Source organism: Microcaecilia unicolor, chromosome 3 (assembly GCF_901765095.1).
Source record: "Microcaecilia unicolor chromosome 3, aMicUni1.1, whole genome shotgun sequence".
NCBI lineage: Eukaryota > Metazoa > Chordata > Amphibia > Gymnophiona > Siphonopidae > Microcaecilia > Microcaecilia unicolor.
In genome coordinates, this window is record NC_044033.1 from 156,124,051 (window position 1) to 156,142,426 (window position 18,376).

Here is an 18,376-nt window from a genome sequence, read left to right on the forward strand (position 1 = left end):
TGTATTGCTCCATGGTGTGACTGCATCTTGAATAATGTGTGCAGTTCTGGTCACCACATCTCAAAAAAGATATAGTGGAATTAGGAAAGGTACAGAGAAGGGCATTGAAAATGATAAAGGGGATGGGACGGCTTCCCTATGAGGAAAGGCTGAAACGGCTAGGGCTCTTCAGGTTGGAGAAAAGACGTTTGAGGGGAGATATGATAGAGGTCTACAAAATAATGAGTGGAGTGGAACGGGTAGACATTAATCGCTTGTTCTTTCGAAAAATACTAGGACTAGGGGGCACACAATGAAGCTACAAAGTGGTAAATTTAAAACGAATCAGAGAAAATATTTCTCCACTCAACATGTAATTAAACTCTGGAATTCATTGCCAGAGAATGTGGTAAAAGCAGTGGGGTTTAAAAAAGGTTTGGATAGCTTCCTAAAAGAAAAGTCCATAAGTTATTATTAAAATGGACTTGGGAAAAATCCCCTGCATATTTCTAAGATAAGCAGCATAAAATGTATTGAACTGTTTTGGGATCTTGCCAGGTGCTGCGTGCGTCTGGTAGCGCTATATAAATGCTAGTAGTAGTAGTAGTAGTGACCTGGATTGGCCACTGTTGGAAACAGGATACTTTGGTCTGGGCAACACTTATGCACTTATATAATAATTGGAGAGCACCAGATTACTGGCATTGGAGGAACAAATTACATGAACTTTTATTGTTGGAGCGCAGGGGGGTTGGGTCTTCCCCCAGAAGGCGAAAAGCATTTTTGGCGGTGTGGGAACCCTACTTACGATCCTTGTCACATAAAGCTCGCAGTTTAATATTTAACAAGCTCTGATAGGAAGAGATGTGTGGGGTTTTTTTTTTTTTTTTTTTGGTTTGGTGAACAGTCAGGAAGAATAAAGACACAGAAAATGGAAATTGCATTCATAGTGAGGGTTTGGATAGGGTCATGGGGGGGGGGGGTTAATAGATGGTTACTAAATTAGGGTGGAGTGTCATCAGAGTTCAGGCACTCTGCTAGAGCAGCGACTTTTAAATACTGCTGTGAGAGTTGAAGGTTCCACTATTTATGTTTGTGATGCAGCATTGCAATATAGTTTTATGTTAGAGGGTCATAAATGGACTTCAATATAATGTGAAAAGCAGTTTATGAGGGACTTTTGGGAGGGGGGAGGAGAATACTGGGAGAAATGTTTGATGGTAGATTGTTCAATTCTATGAGAGTCGCATACGCATTTGTATTGTATGTCTTATCTCCATTTGTTACTTGAAAATGTTCTTTCTGAAGTACCATCAATAAACTGTTGGAGACTTTGGGGGGGGGGGGGGGGGAGGGGGGAGGAAGGGAGGGAAGAAAAATGTAAAATGTTCTTGGAGAGCAAAGGTAGTTTTTCTATTTCTCTGTGTTAGTTGCAAAATGGAAGTTGTCTCTCCAATAAAATATATTTAAACATAATAATTGTAGAGACCGCCCTCAGCATGTCATAACAGAATCAATGCACAGATAGATTAAAAGCAAATCGAAGAAGATGACTCTTCAACAGCACCTTAAATTTGATAAAAGACTCCACACTACTACCTGAAATCCCATAGTGAGGGAACCACCCAAAAAAAGCCCTCTTTCTCGTGAAGGTCCGTGCTAAAGAAAGAGCAGGAATTACTATTGTACTGTCTGCTTGAGACCTCCATTTATTTATTTATTTTATTTGTAACAGCATTTAATGAATTGGTTCAATGTGGCTAGCAAAAGCTTAAAGAACATTTTCAATGGAGTTGTTTATCCTGTATAGGGAAAGAGGTGTGTGGAGCAGACGATTCTTAGTTTCGGCTATGCAGGCTTTGTTTTGGGGAAGAATTTTCTGAAGAGAAAAGCTTTGAAATGCTTTCAAAATTTAGATATTTTGTCATGTGTCTTAGGTACATGTATGTACAAGATCGCCAATAATGCCGAATAGTATGGAGTCAAATTATAAAATGCCCGATGCGCAAAAATGAACAGTTTAAAATCCACACAATATCAGACCGGAAGCCAGTGATACTTCACAAACAAAGGGTCACATGATCCCTTAAACCCACTCTACCCAGCAATTGTATTGCAGCATTTTGCAGAGTTTGAAGCCGGCGCAAACAGACTTGTGTAAGTCCCACATAAACTACATTTCCATAAACCAAGCGTGAAATTACAAATGCATGCATCAAAGTATGTAAGGCATTGTCTTCTAAAAATGCTTGCACTGAATGTAACCCCTCCTAACAATCCGAGAGATTGGAGCATTAGTCATCAACTGATAATCAACTGTTATCCCCAAATAAGAAAAAGAATCCACCAGAATCATAGGTACTCCCACCAACAAAGGTTGCAGACTAGGACGAGAGACCTAACCCAACAGGCTACAGATTTAGTTACATTCAATACGAACTCATGTTCTTTCTGCCAAGCTGACACCTTATCCAAATAATTCTGTATTGCTCCCAAATCCAGATCATCTGGAGAAGCCTCTGCTATCAACAAAATGTCAACTACATACATTAAAAAAAATCTCTAATTTAATATTTTTCTGGCCCCTTTGACATAATAGATCAACTGCATGAAAGGGACCAGAAAAATATTAAATAAAATAGGAAACAGTGCTGACCCCTTTGGTACCCCACAGGGGAGCTGCTTAACCTCAGATAACTCATTCTCAGTCTTAACCCTAAATGACTGCCCTGATAAAAATTAGGTAAACCAGTCCAACACCTAACCCCCAATTCTAATAGATTGTAATCTAGCCAATAACAACAAATGACTTACCAAGTATAGGGGGTAATTCAGTGCAGGTCATGTAAAATTAGGTGTTGCTTCCTGTTCTCAGGCGTGTCCAGCAGCAGTTTGTTCAACAAAGTTTTAATGTTGCCCGGTTGATTACTGCTGGCACCTCGAAGCAGCCTGACACTCCATCTATAGTTAAATGGTATAACAAACTCTGGTATGTATGTGAAATGGAACATTTATTATCAATTAATAGATGTACTCTGGGTACTTAGGAGAAGATTTGGTCACCTTTTGTGTCTGTTTCCACTTGTGGTTGACTGTGCAGATCTCTTATGTGACTCCTTTCTGTTTGCAGTACTGGGGAGTTGTTACCTTATTTGGTTCTCTGGGATTTTCTTTCACTGATTTTGACCTTTTCTTTAATCCGTCCTTGCTTTAGTTGCATCACGGGATGAAGATGGGGAGTAGGTGAGGGGATGGATATTTAGTTTGGGATTTGCTAGACCACTTCTAACTGCCTGAGCAGAGCAGTGTACAAGCTAAAAATTACATTTAGAAAAAGAAAGGGAACTCCATTAAAAATAGGAAAGATATTCATTCATACACAGAGGAAAGAAACACCCAGGAAGGCTAAAACACAGAGAAGGCTAACATAAAAAGTATATATACTTTGCTACAGCTGGAGAAATCTCTGGCTACGCTAACTCTTCAAAGGCTTGCCTGAAAAGCCAGGCTTTTAAATTGGATTTGTAGCTCTTAATGGAAAAATCACTGAAGAGAAAAGGGAAGATTATTCTAGATGTAGGGAGAGAGAAAAAAGTAAATAGTAACCAGTTAGTGTATCTGGGTTTAAAAAAAAGTTTGGACAGGTTAGATAAGAGCTGCCATACTGGACAGACGGAAGGTCCATCAAGCCCAGCATCCTGTTTTCAACAGTGGCCAATCCAGGTTACAAGTACCTAGCAAGATCCCAGAACAGTTCATGGGGAAGCCACTGCTGGGATTGGTAGCATGGAATATTGCTACTATTTGGGTTTCTGCCAGGTACTTGTGACCTGGATTGGCCATTATTGGAAACAGGATACTGGGCTAGATGAACCATTGGTCTAAGCAGTATGGCTATTCTTATACTTTACAAGTAGATTCTAGTTGTTCCAGTTTAGGGCTTGGTAAAACCAGGTGATGATTGTTTAAAGGGTGGAGTAACCTGATAGGAAAATAGAGGATGATAAGACAAGAAAGGTAATCAGGAACATCTATTCTGTAGGCCTTTTTTTTTTGTTTGTTTTTGTTTTACTATTGTGGAGTGGAGGAGTAGCCTAGTGGTTAGTGCAGTGGACTTTGATCCTTGGGAACTGAGTTCAATTCCCATTGCAGCTCCTTGTGACTCTGGGCAAGCCACTTAACCCTTCATTGCCCCTGGTACAAAATAAGTACCTGAATATATGTAAACCGCTTTGAATGTAGTTGCAAAAAAACCTCAGAAAGGCGAAATATCAAGTCCCATTTCCCATTCCCATTGTTTTTATTGAGAACATTTTTAAATAGTATAACAGCATACTGTCAATGGTATGTAACTTTACAATCCAAGTACATTATTTCAGAATTAGCTTGAGTATAAAACATCATCATGACAACACCAGAGAGTCCCACCCCCCAAGCTTCCTCAGCCCCTCTCCCCTAACTGACCCCATCTCCATAACCACCTATCATCCACAAATACCTCCCAAACAATAGAACTGGTAGACAGCAGTAAAGTTGTGCTCTTCACTGTGTTGTGGTTTGATGCTGTTTGTATGCTTGTTCTTAATAATTTAATAAAATGACCTTTGACAAAAAAAAAAAAAAAGTTAGGTGCTGGGATGCTGCACATTAAGTGTGAATTCTGTGTCGACAATTACTGCACAATTACCATTATAGAATACTAGCGTAAGTCGGTATTTAGGCGAAACTGATTTATATCATGTCAATTTTATATACTGCTTTATACCATAATGTCAAAGTGGTTCACAGTGTTTAAATATAACAATATGCCACTACATATATAAATAGTAATTACATCAGAATTATATTAAAAAAAAATTAACAGTCACGGCAGTTAAAGTCTGTAATTGTTCAGACAAAATATTGATGACATATCCAGGTTTTTAAGAGCTTCCGAAATGTTGTATATGAGGAAGCATTTTGAAGTTCCTCAGGCAGAGAGTTTCACAGATGGGGACAGCATAAGAAAATGCACATTTCCGAGTAGTTAAAAGCATGAGGCAAAATATTCTGCTGTTTTTAAAACATATCCTTGACTTACACTATGGTGGAGAACAGCTATAAAAATGTTGTATATGTGGTACTATATACCTATGCAATTGAAACATATGGGCACTGGTGAGTGTTGGAGAAACTGTGAAGAGCAAGGTATCCTCCAGCATGTCTGGTGGTCTTTTCCACAAGCTCATAGGTTTTGGTATCAAGTTCTTGCTTTGTCAGTGGAAATTCTAGGAGTACAGTTCCCCAAACAGCTGGAATACTTGCCAAACATGAGTCCTCCAGGCTTATGTGCTAAGGAGTGTGATCTGTTGGCTTGCATAGTCACAACCAGTCATATGGTTCTGGCTGCAGTATGGAAACAACTCATAGTACCATTTCAAGCTCAAGAAATAGATAAATTGCAATATATATACTTAATGATTATGCTGATTGCTCTCCTCTGGAACTGGTTATGGACTTTTACCAAAGTGTTGGAACCCTTTCGGGCCTGGAGGCGAACGACATTGAGATTGTCTGGTTGAATTACAGTTGGACTTTAATATACAGTGACTTATCAAGCTCCTTGTCATGCTTACATTTAGACTAAACTTTGGTTGCTCTTGAGGGGGAGTAATTATTTGAGTGGGAGTTGGAAAGATGAGAGATTGGAGAATCTGTAATGTACTGAAGAACCACAGTATATCATTTGCTTGACTTTTCCCATTGTTATGTTGTTTCCATTTGAAAACCTAATAAATAAAGTTTTAAAAAAAGAACATGTCCCAGTACAGATCCCTGAGGAACTCCACTATTTACCATGCATTAATGCCACCAGCGGACAGCAAATGCGCTGTCTGCCACCAGCTGAATATTGGGCCCATGGTACTTAGTGGTTGTCAAATGATCCCTGTATGCTTTATACAAACTTTAATAAATCAGGGTGTGCATAAAAGGAGATCTGTGTACCTTCCAAGGGATCTCAGGCCTCTAAGCACACTCTTGCTATGCATTGGAATATATCAGGCGGTAGAAGTGTTGACAGCAACATGGCAAATTGCAGACTCTTCCCAGCACACTCCTACTTCCCTACACTCTGTTGGCATGCAACCTTAACTACAAGTTCTTACCTAGCTTCAATGAAGTTGATGTAGATTTTACTTTCTTGCATTTCCTTTTCTGTTGAATATTCTTTTTTTCTTGTTGTGGATTTTAGATCTCAGGAACAATTGTAGACAAGAGTGGCCGTACCCTTTCTGGCCAGACGGCAGAGGCGTTTGTCATTAGTGTATCCCATGCAGAGCCACTTTGGTGAGAAGATAATGACTTTTTGTTATTTTTATGTACTTCTGAAAGAATTTTGTTTGTTTGTTGTGTCTTGAGTCTGTACTTTCATAAAGGCAGCATTGGCTGCTAGGCATATATAAATTGTATCAGGTTTTACTGTAGTTTTGCACCACCATTTGCATCTCTCTAGTAGCAGGCATTTTCTCTCACCCCCTTGAGAAAAGAAATGCAAGCAATGCGAAGCTCAATTTTCTATAGGTCGTTTAAATTTTGAAAAAGGGATGGCCAAATTGGGACATTTACAATTTGCAACATATTGTACAAAATACTCTCTGAGCACAGAACCTTTTATAAAATGTTTGTTTAAATCTATTTATTAACCAGTGCAGTACACTGTAAAATAATCCAGCACAAATAAAGGGCAAAAATTCAGCTGGATGCGTAGTTGTTTCTTTTACCTTCCAGCTAATTCACCATATTCAATTGTAACAAACATTGTAAGAACAAAACACTTCCCTATCCACACTACCCCCTTTCTCCCCCCCCTTAAAAAAACAACTCGATGCTCTTTGGTGTTATCCTTTTTAAGTTATGATTTCCCCGGTTAGTGAGTTCTATCCCACCTTACCAATTCAGTATTTTACTTATTGCCCAGAAAGGTCCCATACTGCTTGAAATAGCAACCACTGTCAAGATGTACATCCTTTCACTCCCAGCCTTTCCATTGTAAGGAAATGGCTAGCTTACGATCTCCAGTGTCCAAGGTGGTGGGGGTGTCTGAAGTAAGCCGTTTCTGCAGGATTCACTTGGGTGCTATCGAAGCTACTTTTCTAATAAAACACCAAGAACTTTTTCACAAACAGAGCTGCCTGCTATAACTGTTAAAATATCAATCAGGAATGATTCTTAATGTGATACCCAACAATGCTGAAAGATGTTAACCAAGCACTCTCCAAAACTACACTATTGATACACAATACCAGAACATATGGCACAGCATTACATTTCTCTTTGTTATACTGGGCACTTAACATCTAGCCGTAAAGTTGGCCTTATAGGGTCTATGAGGAAAGATGTATTTTCATTTCAGTATTTATATACCTCTTAGACCTAAGCGGTTATGTTTAAATCGTCTTTATTGAAAATTTATTAGATACAATTCCAATAAAGTGTCACCAAATATATTAACTTTTCAAAAGAAGCAACTTGCACACTTAGAGGGGCATTTTCGAAAGGTCATCCAAGTCAGAATTTGGACGTCCTCATGAAGTCGTCCAAAATCAGGTAAGTATAATCGAAAAATAGTACTGCGCCTGGCAACACAATTTCTGGGCCACAATGTGCACCTAGAAGATTACCAGCGCCAGAAATTGGAGCTGAAACGGGAAGCGCTACAGGTGGAACAGGAAGTGGTACACACCCAATGTGAAGCAGTACAGCAGCTCCAATGGCTGGAGCACAGCATTGAGGGCCTACGCCGTGACCTGAAAGCACATAGTACAGCCCTGATGCAGCAACAGGTGGTGTCTACTTCCACCACTGCACAGAAACCACCCGCAAAGAAGAGGAGCTTGAGATCCTCAGCCCCCCCCCCAGCCACTGGTCCAGCAGCCACCACACCAGCTCCCCTTCTGAGTCCTGTGCCCAGGTTGCAGGGTAAACCACAGACCACAAGGTTGCTGGATTTTCGCAGGGCAGCCGAGGCAGCAGGCTGTTTTGTGGACATAGAGGAGGAAAGTGGAGGAGTGGCCTAGTGGTTAGGGTGGTGGACTTTTGTCCTGGGGAACTGAGGAACTGAGTTCGATTCCCGGCACAAGCAGCTCCTTGTGACTCTGGGCAAGTCACTTAACCCTCCATTGCCCCATGTAAGCCGCATTGAGCCTGCCATGAGTGGGAAAGCGCGGGGTACAAATGTAACAAAAAAAATCAGAGAAGGACTCTGAACAGAGTTCCCCTGCAGCACTGACAGCTGGACTGCCACCAGCTGCTCAGGATCACGGTGGGAGGGGTAGGAGGGGATGGGGCCAGGGGAGGGGGCGGGGAAAGTGATGGGACATGCTGGGGGGGGGGGGGGTGGAGGGGGGTGGTGTGTAAGTAGTATGTGATAGAATAAATGTCAACTTACTCTCACACAAAGCTTGTCTCAATGAGTCTTTGCCTGGCTCTGACCCCCAGCTGGTGTGCACTCTGCTCTGCTCTGTGGGCGAGAGGTGGAGGGAGCTCCTTATCCTCTTCATCTGGGGCCTGCTGCTGTGGTGCTCTTCTGGGAGAGCCTGTCCTCTGCGCTTTGCCAAATTATGTAGCATGCAGCAGGCCAGGAATATCTTTGCCACCTTTTGGGGGTTGTACAGGAGCTCCCCTCCAGAACGGTCCAGACATTGGAACCTATTCTTAAGTTGTCCGAAGGTGTGCTTGATGATGCCACTTGTGGTCCGATGTCTACTGTTGTAGTTCTCCTCCGGCCCTGTTTCTGGGTGCACTATGGGGGTCATGAGCCAACGCCGCTGTGAGTAGCCTCTCACCTTTGGGGAGAAAGAGGATGAGAAAGATGAGTGTGTATTGTTTGGAGTGGGTACCTTGTGTGTGGGGGGGGGGGGGGAATAGTGTGTTGTGGAGTGAGCCGGAGGGAGATAGTGCTGAGGGTTGCCCGGTGGAGGAGGTATAGTTTGGGCAGATCCATGCTGCACTTACCTAGGAGCCATCCGCCGGTGATCTCCCCTCGGTCAAACTTGCAGAAGATTCCTAAGTGCTACAATATATAGGCGTCATAGGTGGAACCTGGGTATCGGGCACACACGTCTAGAATCTCCCCCTGGGCGTCACATACAACTTGCATATTGAGGGAGTTGAATGCTTTCCTGTTTCTATAGGTGGCCTCTCGTGCTCAGGATAGGGTCTGAGTGTTACATGTGTGCAGTCAATGGCGCCTTTGAACAAGGGGAAGCGAGCTACGGCATAGAATTCAGCCATGTTGTTCTTCAGGGCCTGGGGGGTGGTGGGGAAGGTGATGTATTCAGAGGTGTGAGTAAGGAAGGCATCAAGGAACTGGGTGAGGCAGTTAGAAATGGAAGCCTGGGTGAGACCCGTGTTCACAGAAAGGACAGACTGGAAACTCCCAGTGGCCAGAAAAGATAGAGAAGCAGTGATCTTTAGGTGCACAGGGATGGGATTGTTCCTACGGATCCTGGGCTGCAGGAGGGTTGGAGCTGGTCACAAAGGTTACTGACCCCCTCCCACCCTCCCTCTCAAAGATGTGAAAGAAGCAGTACATACCAGCCTCTATGACATCTTCAGATCTCATGGCCAGTCTTATTAGAGTAGTAAGCAGGTTCCTGGAGTAGCCTAGTGGTCAGTGCAGTGCACTGTGAAGAAGGGGACCCAGGCCCATATCCAGTGGTGTGCTGGAGCCGGCTCACAAGAGCTGGTTTTTAAATTTTTTGGCATCTTGCCAGCCAGTTGTTTTGGGAGTGCGAGCCGGCTTGCCTCTTCTTCTTCCCTTCCCCTCCCCCCGTGAGCTGCAAGGTCACAAACTCCCAGCGCTGGCTCACCTGCCCGCCCTCAGCTCCCAGATAGCCCTGCTTTCCTTCCTGCTGCCACCCTGCGTTTAAATTTTTTTATTTTAGCTCAAGTTGCGCAGTGGCACTGAAAGCAGCAGGCTCAACACGCCTCCAGCCTTTCCTTCTCTCTCAGTGTCCCGCCTTCTTTTGATGTATTTCCTGTTTCAGCAAGGGCGGGACACTGAGAGCGAAGGGAAGGCTGGAGGCGAGATGAGCCGAGCCTGCTGCTTTCAGTGCTGCTGCTGCGACTTGAGCTAAACTAAAATATTTAAACGCAGGGCGGCAGCAGGAAGAAAAGGAAGGCTATCAGGGAGCCAAGGGCAGGCAGGTGAGCCGGTTCTAGGGTTGGAGCTGGAACTCGGGTGCTGAAAAGGGGGGCAGGTGTAGGCTGGGGCGAGTCACTGCACATGGATGGGAGGGGAGGATAGGGGACAAAGGAGAATCGCTGGACATGGAAGGGAGGACAGAGGAGAATTGCTGGATATGGAGGGGAGAGAGGAGAAATCGCTTGACATGGATGGTTAGAGGAGGGCAGAAGAGAATCGCTGGACACGGATGGGAGAAGAGGGCAGGGGAGAGAGGAGTATCACTGAACACGGAGGGAAGGATAGGGGCAAAGGAGAATCGCTGGACATGGAGGGGAGGTTAGAGGAGATTCGCTGGACATGAATGGGAGGCGAGGACAGGGGAGAGAGGAGAGTTGCTGGACATGGATGGATGGAGGGGAGGGTAGGAGAAATGCTGGACATGGATGGAGGAGAGGGAATTCCTAACTTGTCACCTGCTCGTAACATTTATCTTGTCTTCCTCTCTTCAATAGTCCCTTTTCCCTATGTGTCCTATCTGTCTGTCCTACCCTTATCCCTTATTTGTCCTGTCTGTCCTGATTTAGATTGTAAGCTCTTTTGAGCAGGGACTGTCTTTTCTTCATGTTGAATTGTGAAGCGCTGCGTACGACTGGTAGTGCTATAGAAATGTTTTGTAGTAGTAGTAGAGTGCACATGGATGGAGGGAGGGAAGACAGATGAAGTAGAAAGGCTGGACATGAATGGAGGGGCGGGAAGACAGAGGAGGAGATGCGCATGGATTTAGGGGAGAGAGGAGAATTTCTGGACATGGATGGAGGGGAGGGAAGTGAGATGAACATTGATGGAGGGAAGAAGAGGAGAAATGCTGGACATGGATCATGGAGGGGTGAGAGCAAAAAAGCTGAGCATGGATCATGGAGGGGAGAGAGGAAAAAAGCTGGACATGGATGGATAAGAGGAAGGAGATGCATATGGATGGAGGGAAAGAAGAAAGAGGAAGAAGATGTCTTGCGTGCCACCCTTGTAAGTTTCGGCAGCCAATTTAAAGAAGATGCAGCAGGAGGAGGGTCAGCGCCGGCAACGGGCAGGAAAGACTTTGGATCTTTCCTGCCCTGAAGAATCCACTAGACCACCAGGGACGCTACCTTCAGGTATGCGCTGGGAGTGGGACTCTTTGGCTCGGGGGAGCAGGTCTGTAATAGGTGGGGTGGGGAGGATACTGTTAAAAAAGAAAAAAAGTTAAATTCGTAAAAATGTCGCCATCTTGTGCATAGGGATATACACAGAGGAAGTATAATAAGGGAATAACTTTTCATAGGTAGAGTAGTAATTTGTTATAAATCATAATCAGTGTGTCATTTGGAGGGGCAGGTTATAGGGACACCTAACCCTGTTATTGGTGCAGAGAGTTTAGTTTTTTTTGCTCCTGGTAAAGGGCTTCTAAAACAGGCATCATGTTATGGGATTCAGGTGCTCAACGTTCATAGTTTCTATCTATTTATTTATGGCATTTTATCCTACATTAAACATGCATTAGATTAGAACCTGGGAGTATTTAAAAAAAAAAAAAAATTCCCAGAGAGAGTAATGCATTGCCCCCCAGGCACTCTCCCCTGGTATAGCCAGCTCTGCATCCACAATTCCAGGAATAACATGTATAGACTGTTTGTACGTTTGGGAAGCTTGCCAGTTGCCCTTGGCCTGGATTGGCCGCTGTCGTGGACAGGATGCTGTGCTCGATGGACCCTTGGTCTTTTCCCAGTATGGCATTACTTATGTACTTAAGTACTTATGCAGTTTGGGGGTGGGGGTGGGGTGCAGAGGTGGGCTGGGGAGAGAGCCTATTGTTAAAACTTTACCAGCAGACCACTGCTCATATCCCACTCTTAACTGCTACATGTGGTAGAAAGTGTGAACCCTCCAGAACCCACTAAAAACCTACTATACTCATATATAGGTGACACCTGCAGACATAAGGGAAGGGGAAATGGGACTACATTCAAAGCGGTTTACATATATTCAGGTACTTATTAAGGGCTATTATAGGTAGTGGTGTACAGTAGGTTTTTGGTGTGATTTGGAGGGTTCCCCATATAATATAAGGGAGTAATGGTGAGATATGTAAGGGCCACTGCATTGCCCCCAAGGTGACCTCATGGCTCTAATAGACTGTGAGGGCAGTCTATTAAGAACGATGGTCCCCCATACATTCCAATGGCTTATTTTTGTGTTTTTCTCTTGGACATTTATTTTTTAAAATATTATGAAAAGATAGATGCATCTAGCAAATGACCATTTTCGGAAAAAAAAAAAAAAGATAGATGTTCTTTTGGTTTGAAAATTGCTATGTTCGCCACTTGATTTTTGGACGTTTTCAGCAAAACGTCCAAAATTGGATTTAGACATCATATTGAAAATGCCCTTCCACGTCACCTAATAGCCTTATCATTAAAAGGGACATATGCACTTTTAGCTACAAAGAAGGACATAAGTACAATTGCATAACATATACCGTATTTTTCGGACTGTAAGACGCATCGGACCATAAGACACACCTAGGTTTTAGAGGAGGGAAATAGGAAAAAAAAAATTTCAGACTATAAGATGCACCTTTTTCCTCCTCTAAAACCTAGGTGCTCCGGTGTGTCTTGTCCAAATCTCTCCCGTTTCCAGGGTCCACCCGTCTCCTGCCCGCCCGCCCTCGGATTTCCGAGATCCCCCTCCCTCCCTTCTTCTGAGTTCTAAAAGTAATTTTACCTAGTCGGGGCAGCAGCAGAAGCGAAAAACATTCAGACTCGGCACGTCACTCTTCCCTTCTGTCTCTCTGGTCCCGCCCTCAAACAGGAAATGAGGGTGGGACCAGAGCTGAGAGAGACAGAAGGGAAGAGTGACATGCCGAGTCTGCGTGGCTTTCGCTTCTGCTGCTGCCCCGACTAGGTAAAATTACTTTTAGAACTCAGAAGAAGGGAGGGCGGGCAGGGGATCCCGGAACTCGAATTTCTCTGCCTTCGGACTATAAGATGCACCCCCCATTTTCCTCCCAAATTTGGGGGGAAAAAAGTGTGTCTTATAGTCTGAAAAATACGGTATGTAATGGTCAGTCATTCACCCAATATTGATGTTGTAAGGTTTAAATATGATTGTAATACTGTACTATATTTATGATTTTACCGTGTTCTGCCTTTATGATTTTATCATAATGTACTTTTAAGATGCACTATTATTCATATATTTATTTGATTATTTATTTACCTTTTTTTTTTTTTATATCTATGATTTTACTATATTTTGTATTTTTGATTTTCATTATCATTCACATATCTATATGGTGATTTAGGGCTCCTTTGACAAAGCCATGCTAGCGATTCCAGCATGGCAAATTTGCTGCGCCGTAATCGCTAACAGAGCTTTGTAAAAGGAGCCCTAATTATTTATTCCTGTCTGTTCTTTGCACATAACCATCTTTTAAAACACTGTTTTGATTGAATAAGCTATTTATTAAGTTTTTTTTTTCTATGATAGGGTATTTCTAAAAAGTATTTTTGAGTCTTCCCAATATAACTATATGATTCTCCAACCTTCCCCCATTCTGATAATGTCATCACTGTCATTGGAACGCATACAAAACGGCCTCCTGGAATGCATCATTTTTTTACAGTTTGTTTACTTAAGATGTACCGATTCCAGATGGGGTGAGTTTACTTTACCCAAATTTATGATCGGTTTTCATTTTTTAAAATTTTCACGAATCGATCTGTTTTTATGATTACTGTTTTTAAATGACAGATTTTTTTTTTAGCAAGATGCCATAAGATTTTTTAGCATATTTACCCCCTGTTTACAAAGCCATGGAAGCTGCTGCATTCCCGACATAGCCCATTCAAAGCGAATGGGCTGTGTCTTCAGTATTGCACCTCCAGCCGCTAGTGCGACTTTTTAAACAGGGGCTTTACTGTGTTATTTGAACTTTTTATGGGTTTCTGTACATTTGACCTCCAGCATGCAGTATTTAAACTTGCTATTTTTTCAGTGTGGCTGTTTTTTTTATGCCGATTAAAGGGGAGCAGTTCTGCTCTGCAGAGATATTACTGCTGTCTGTGAGTACTACTACTACTACTTCTATTTAGCATTTCTATAGCGCTACAAGGCATACTCAGCGCTGCACAAACATAGAAGAAAGACAGTCCCTGCTCAAAGAGCTTACAATCAAATAGACAAAAAAATAAAGTAATCAAATCAATTAATGTGTACAGGAAGGAGGAGAGGAGGTTACAAGTGGTTACGAGTCAAAAGCAATGTAATTGCATGTTTTCTGTTGTTTTTTTTTAATTTGTAGAAGTCTTTATTAAGATCTGAGAGATATAACAGAGGCAGATAAGTCACAACCAACAACATCAGCAAATACAACGCAGATGTAAAACATTACAAAGTCCAAAGTACACTAGAGACTAATAGTGTAATAATCTCTCAAGGCTAAGGTAACCACTTACCATATACTCCTTAGGTTTTTTAACAAGAGTTTACAAATGACCTCTCCCCAAAGACAGCAAAAAAAAAAGAAAAATTATACGCCCCCTCTCCCACCCCCCCCCCCCCCCCACCTTCCAACCACAGACTCTCAAAACAAACAGTGTGACACAAAGGGTTCCCAAATAGCTTCCCACTTGGACAATTGTTTGCGACGTATTGCCCAAAGCCTCTCCATTTCACAAATATACCATAGCTAGTTTAACCATTTTACCAAAGAAGGAACATGAGGAGACTTCCAGCCGACGTAGCATGGCAAACCAATAAGGACTGGGATGTAGTAAGGCCAGGAGGTTTTTTAGGAAAAGAAAAAATTCAGGTGACCACTTTATAGGCTTAGAGAGCCAGCTCTGGAGTCTATGTTGAACTGCTTTCCAGAAAGCCCGAACCATAACACATGACCACCAGAGCTGACCCATGGTACCTTTCTGCCCACATTCCCTCCAGCACAATGGGGATAACTTCGGAAACGTGATGAAGGTGCGCTGGAGTCAGATACCACCTATATAAAATGTTTACAGCATTTTCTTTAAAAGGGAAAGGGAAATTGGACTTGATATACTGCCTGTCTGAGGTTTTTGCAACTACATTCAAAGGAACAGAAATAGTGATCCTCGATAAAGCATATTCCATAAAATTCCAATCATCATCACCCAATGTCAAGCCCAATTCCTGACACCAACGCAATCGGTGCTCAGTGGGAGGCTGCACCCACCTACTCTGGTAAATATACAAGCAAGTGATAAGACCCCTCGTCCCTTTAGAGTCCTCACACAAATCTTCCAAACCTTACCCTTTATTTCAACAGCAGAAAGAAAATGTTTCACTTGGATGTATGTAAAAATATCCTTAGGAGAACTTGCATATGTATCATCCAATGTGTTGAGCAGAATGAAGGCCTGTTCATCAAAAAATTGACCCCAAGTTTCTAGACCGACAGAGAACCAATTTGAAAAAGGCCCTGGGTCTAAACCAGGTGGAAAAAGAGGGTTATTTGTTACTGGTGTAAGTTTAGAGAGGACCAGATCAGGCTTGGCAAATACTATCCCAATAGTAAAAAGTTGTCAAAACCAAAGGACAAACATCCTTACCCAATACACAATATCTCCGAGGAAGCCACATTGATGAACGCAAAGGACACGATCCTGTAGAGTCCTGCTTCTATCCTATCCACCGCTTCTGAGGATTTGCATGAAACCATTCAATCGCAGCCCGGGCCTGAGCAGCTTTATAATGCCAGTACACATTCGGAATCCCCAGACCACCTTTTTTTCTGATCCCGATATAGCAACATTCTATACAGACGTGGATGTTTATTGGACCAAATAAAGCAAAGAAGGCGGTCTTGGAGACCTGAGAGAAAGGAACGAGACAAATGAAGAGGGAGAGCCTGGAAGAGATGCAACACATTCATTTTCAGAGTAGCAATCCGGCCAAACCAAGATAACTCAATGGAAACCCAAACCTCCAGATCTTTGTATAGCTCCCGCAGGAGGGGAAGGTAATTAGCTGAAAATAGATCAGAAAAATTCTTGGTAAGATGAATTCCCAAGCACTTGATATTTCGGGTCACCCAACAAAAAGAAAAGGCTTGTTGTATAGATTGTAAAATCGGACCAGAAATACCAATAGCCAGAGCTTCCAATTTAGTCATGTTGAGCTTGAACCCCGAAACAGAGGAATAATCAGCTAAAAGCTTAATTAAGTTAGGCAGGGAGAGTAACGGTTTGGTTAAGGTAAGCAAGATATCATCAGCAAACATTGCCAACTTGTATTCCTGACCGCCTACCTTAATGCCCGAGACATTAGGATTAGAACGACTAGCAATAGCCAGGGGTTCCATAACCAAGGCAAATAACATTGGCGAGAGAAGGCATCCTTGGTGGGTCCCCTTAGACAAAGGGAAAGTAGGAGAATTACCACCATTAATTCACACACACACACACACGCTAGGAGAGTTATAAAGAGCTTGAGTCCAATCCCTAAAGCCCGACCCAAATCCCAATTGCTCCATAACACTGATCATAAAAGGCCAATTAACTCGGTCAAATGCATTTTCAACATCTAATCCTATAAGACACAAGGGTTTTTTAAACTTGTTAGCTACATGCAGTAAGTTAACCATACGGCGAACATTATGTTTAGCTTGTCTTTGGGGAACAAACCCTACTTGATCAGGATGGATTAGATCAGGAAGGACTTTCGCTAGTCGATTCGCTAGGACCTTAGCTATAATTTTAACATCAAAATTAAGAATGGAAATAGGGCGATAGGAGGCCTTACCCGGTTGCCTTACCGGTTGGTGCTCGCTCTCCTTCCGAGCTGTTGACATGACTTCCATAAGACCAGAAAAGCTCTCACTCAAGTCAAACGCCTTTCCCCGATGAAAAATGTCCAATTCAGGGGTGGATGGGTGCTGATATTGCTTAAAGAAGGCAGGGACACGTCGGAGCTACAGACTCAGGCAGCCATTCAGGTCTGTGATGTCACTTCTTCCGTTTTCTGTTTTTTTTTCATATATTTCTTTTTTCCAAAGATGATTGGCTTTATGCTCTCTTGTTTTTAAATTATTGGCTTTATGCTTATTTTCAGTGCTTTTTAGGTTTTGTAGAGACACTGCTGCTATCTGTGAGTAGCTGTATCTCAATTAACCATTTTGTTTGTTTTGTAAGTCACACTGGCTCTAAATTTTACTCAAAACCTTTTTGTAGTTCTAAGCTTTCTAAACTTTTGGTTATGAGACTATGTATTATATAATTTTAACTGCTATATATGTTCTGATTAAACAGTCTAGCCCCTGACGCAGCCTCTTGGAAGGCAAACGTGGCCATGATGGGCATCTTGAGCAATAAATATTTGTTTCTTTGATCTAGTGGTCTGCTGTTCTGTCTGTGGACTGTTCACGTGCAGATTGTTGCCTCTTTGTTGTTGTACTATATCATAGTGTATACAATGAGTGAGTCAAGATAAAAACATTGATTTACCTAATTAGAGTGGTAGGAACCAAATAGGCAGGCTTTAACTAACCTCCTTAATGTATAATAATTTTTAATCCCTCTTAAATGACATGGTAATTTGTTCTGCAAATCAGGACCGTAGCCCATAATATATGGATTAACAAAACCATTGCCTCTGCTTATATTCTCAAGGGGTGCCAAGTGCCAGCACAACTGTTTGGTCGTCCTTGCATTCCTTTGTGGGGCATTATTTGGTGGATATGCAAGCTAGGCAAGATGAAGCCATCGGTGCAGGGGTGTTGGCGGCTGGTTTCAAGAGGGAGGGTCCACCAATAATTTTCACTTCATTGATAACTTTCTATCCATCTGCACGCTCTGGAGGGATGCTGAGGAAGGAGATTTTAGGGTTTACCTGTTAATTTTGTTCCTTTAGTCCCCCTAGACCAGTCTGGAACGCTCTCTAATTGAGGCCTTTTATTCTGTCTGCAGTGTGGTATTTCTGTGTTGAGAGTAACATTCCATGCAGCAGAGTTTTTCACTGGGAGTCGATGGATATATATGATATATATACTCTTTTTGTCTGTCTGTGTGTGTGTGTTGCCTTTTGCACTCGCATATTAAAATAAGAAAAGTGTATGAAGAAAAAGAGAGATGACAAGGGAAATAAATTATGGAAGTAGAAGGGGGAGAAGTTTCATGGTTTAGTTCCTCTTGCTTTGTTTTGAAAATACTGACTTGCTAAGGA

At 42.5% G+C, this 18,376-nt stretch overlaps 1 protein-coding gene across 1 annotated transcript in view; it reads left to right on the forward strand.

The window, feature by feature from the left end:
* MTR (5-methyltetrahydrofolate-homocysteine methyltransferase) overlaps positions 1 to 18,376 on the forward strand; it is a 345,546-nt gene that overhangs the window by 85,176 nt on the left and 241,994 nt on the right. Inside the window, 1 exon segment of the mRNA XM_030196515.1 lies at positions 6,212 to 6,306. Coding sequence (XP_030052375.1) covers positions 6,212 to 6,306 — 95 coding nt within the window.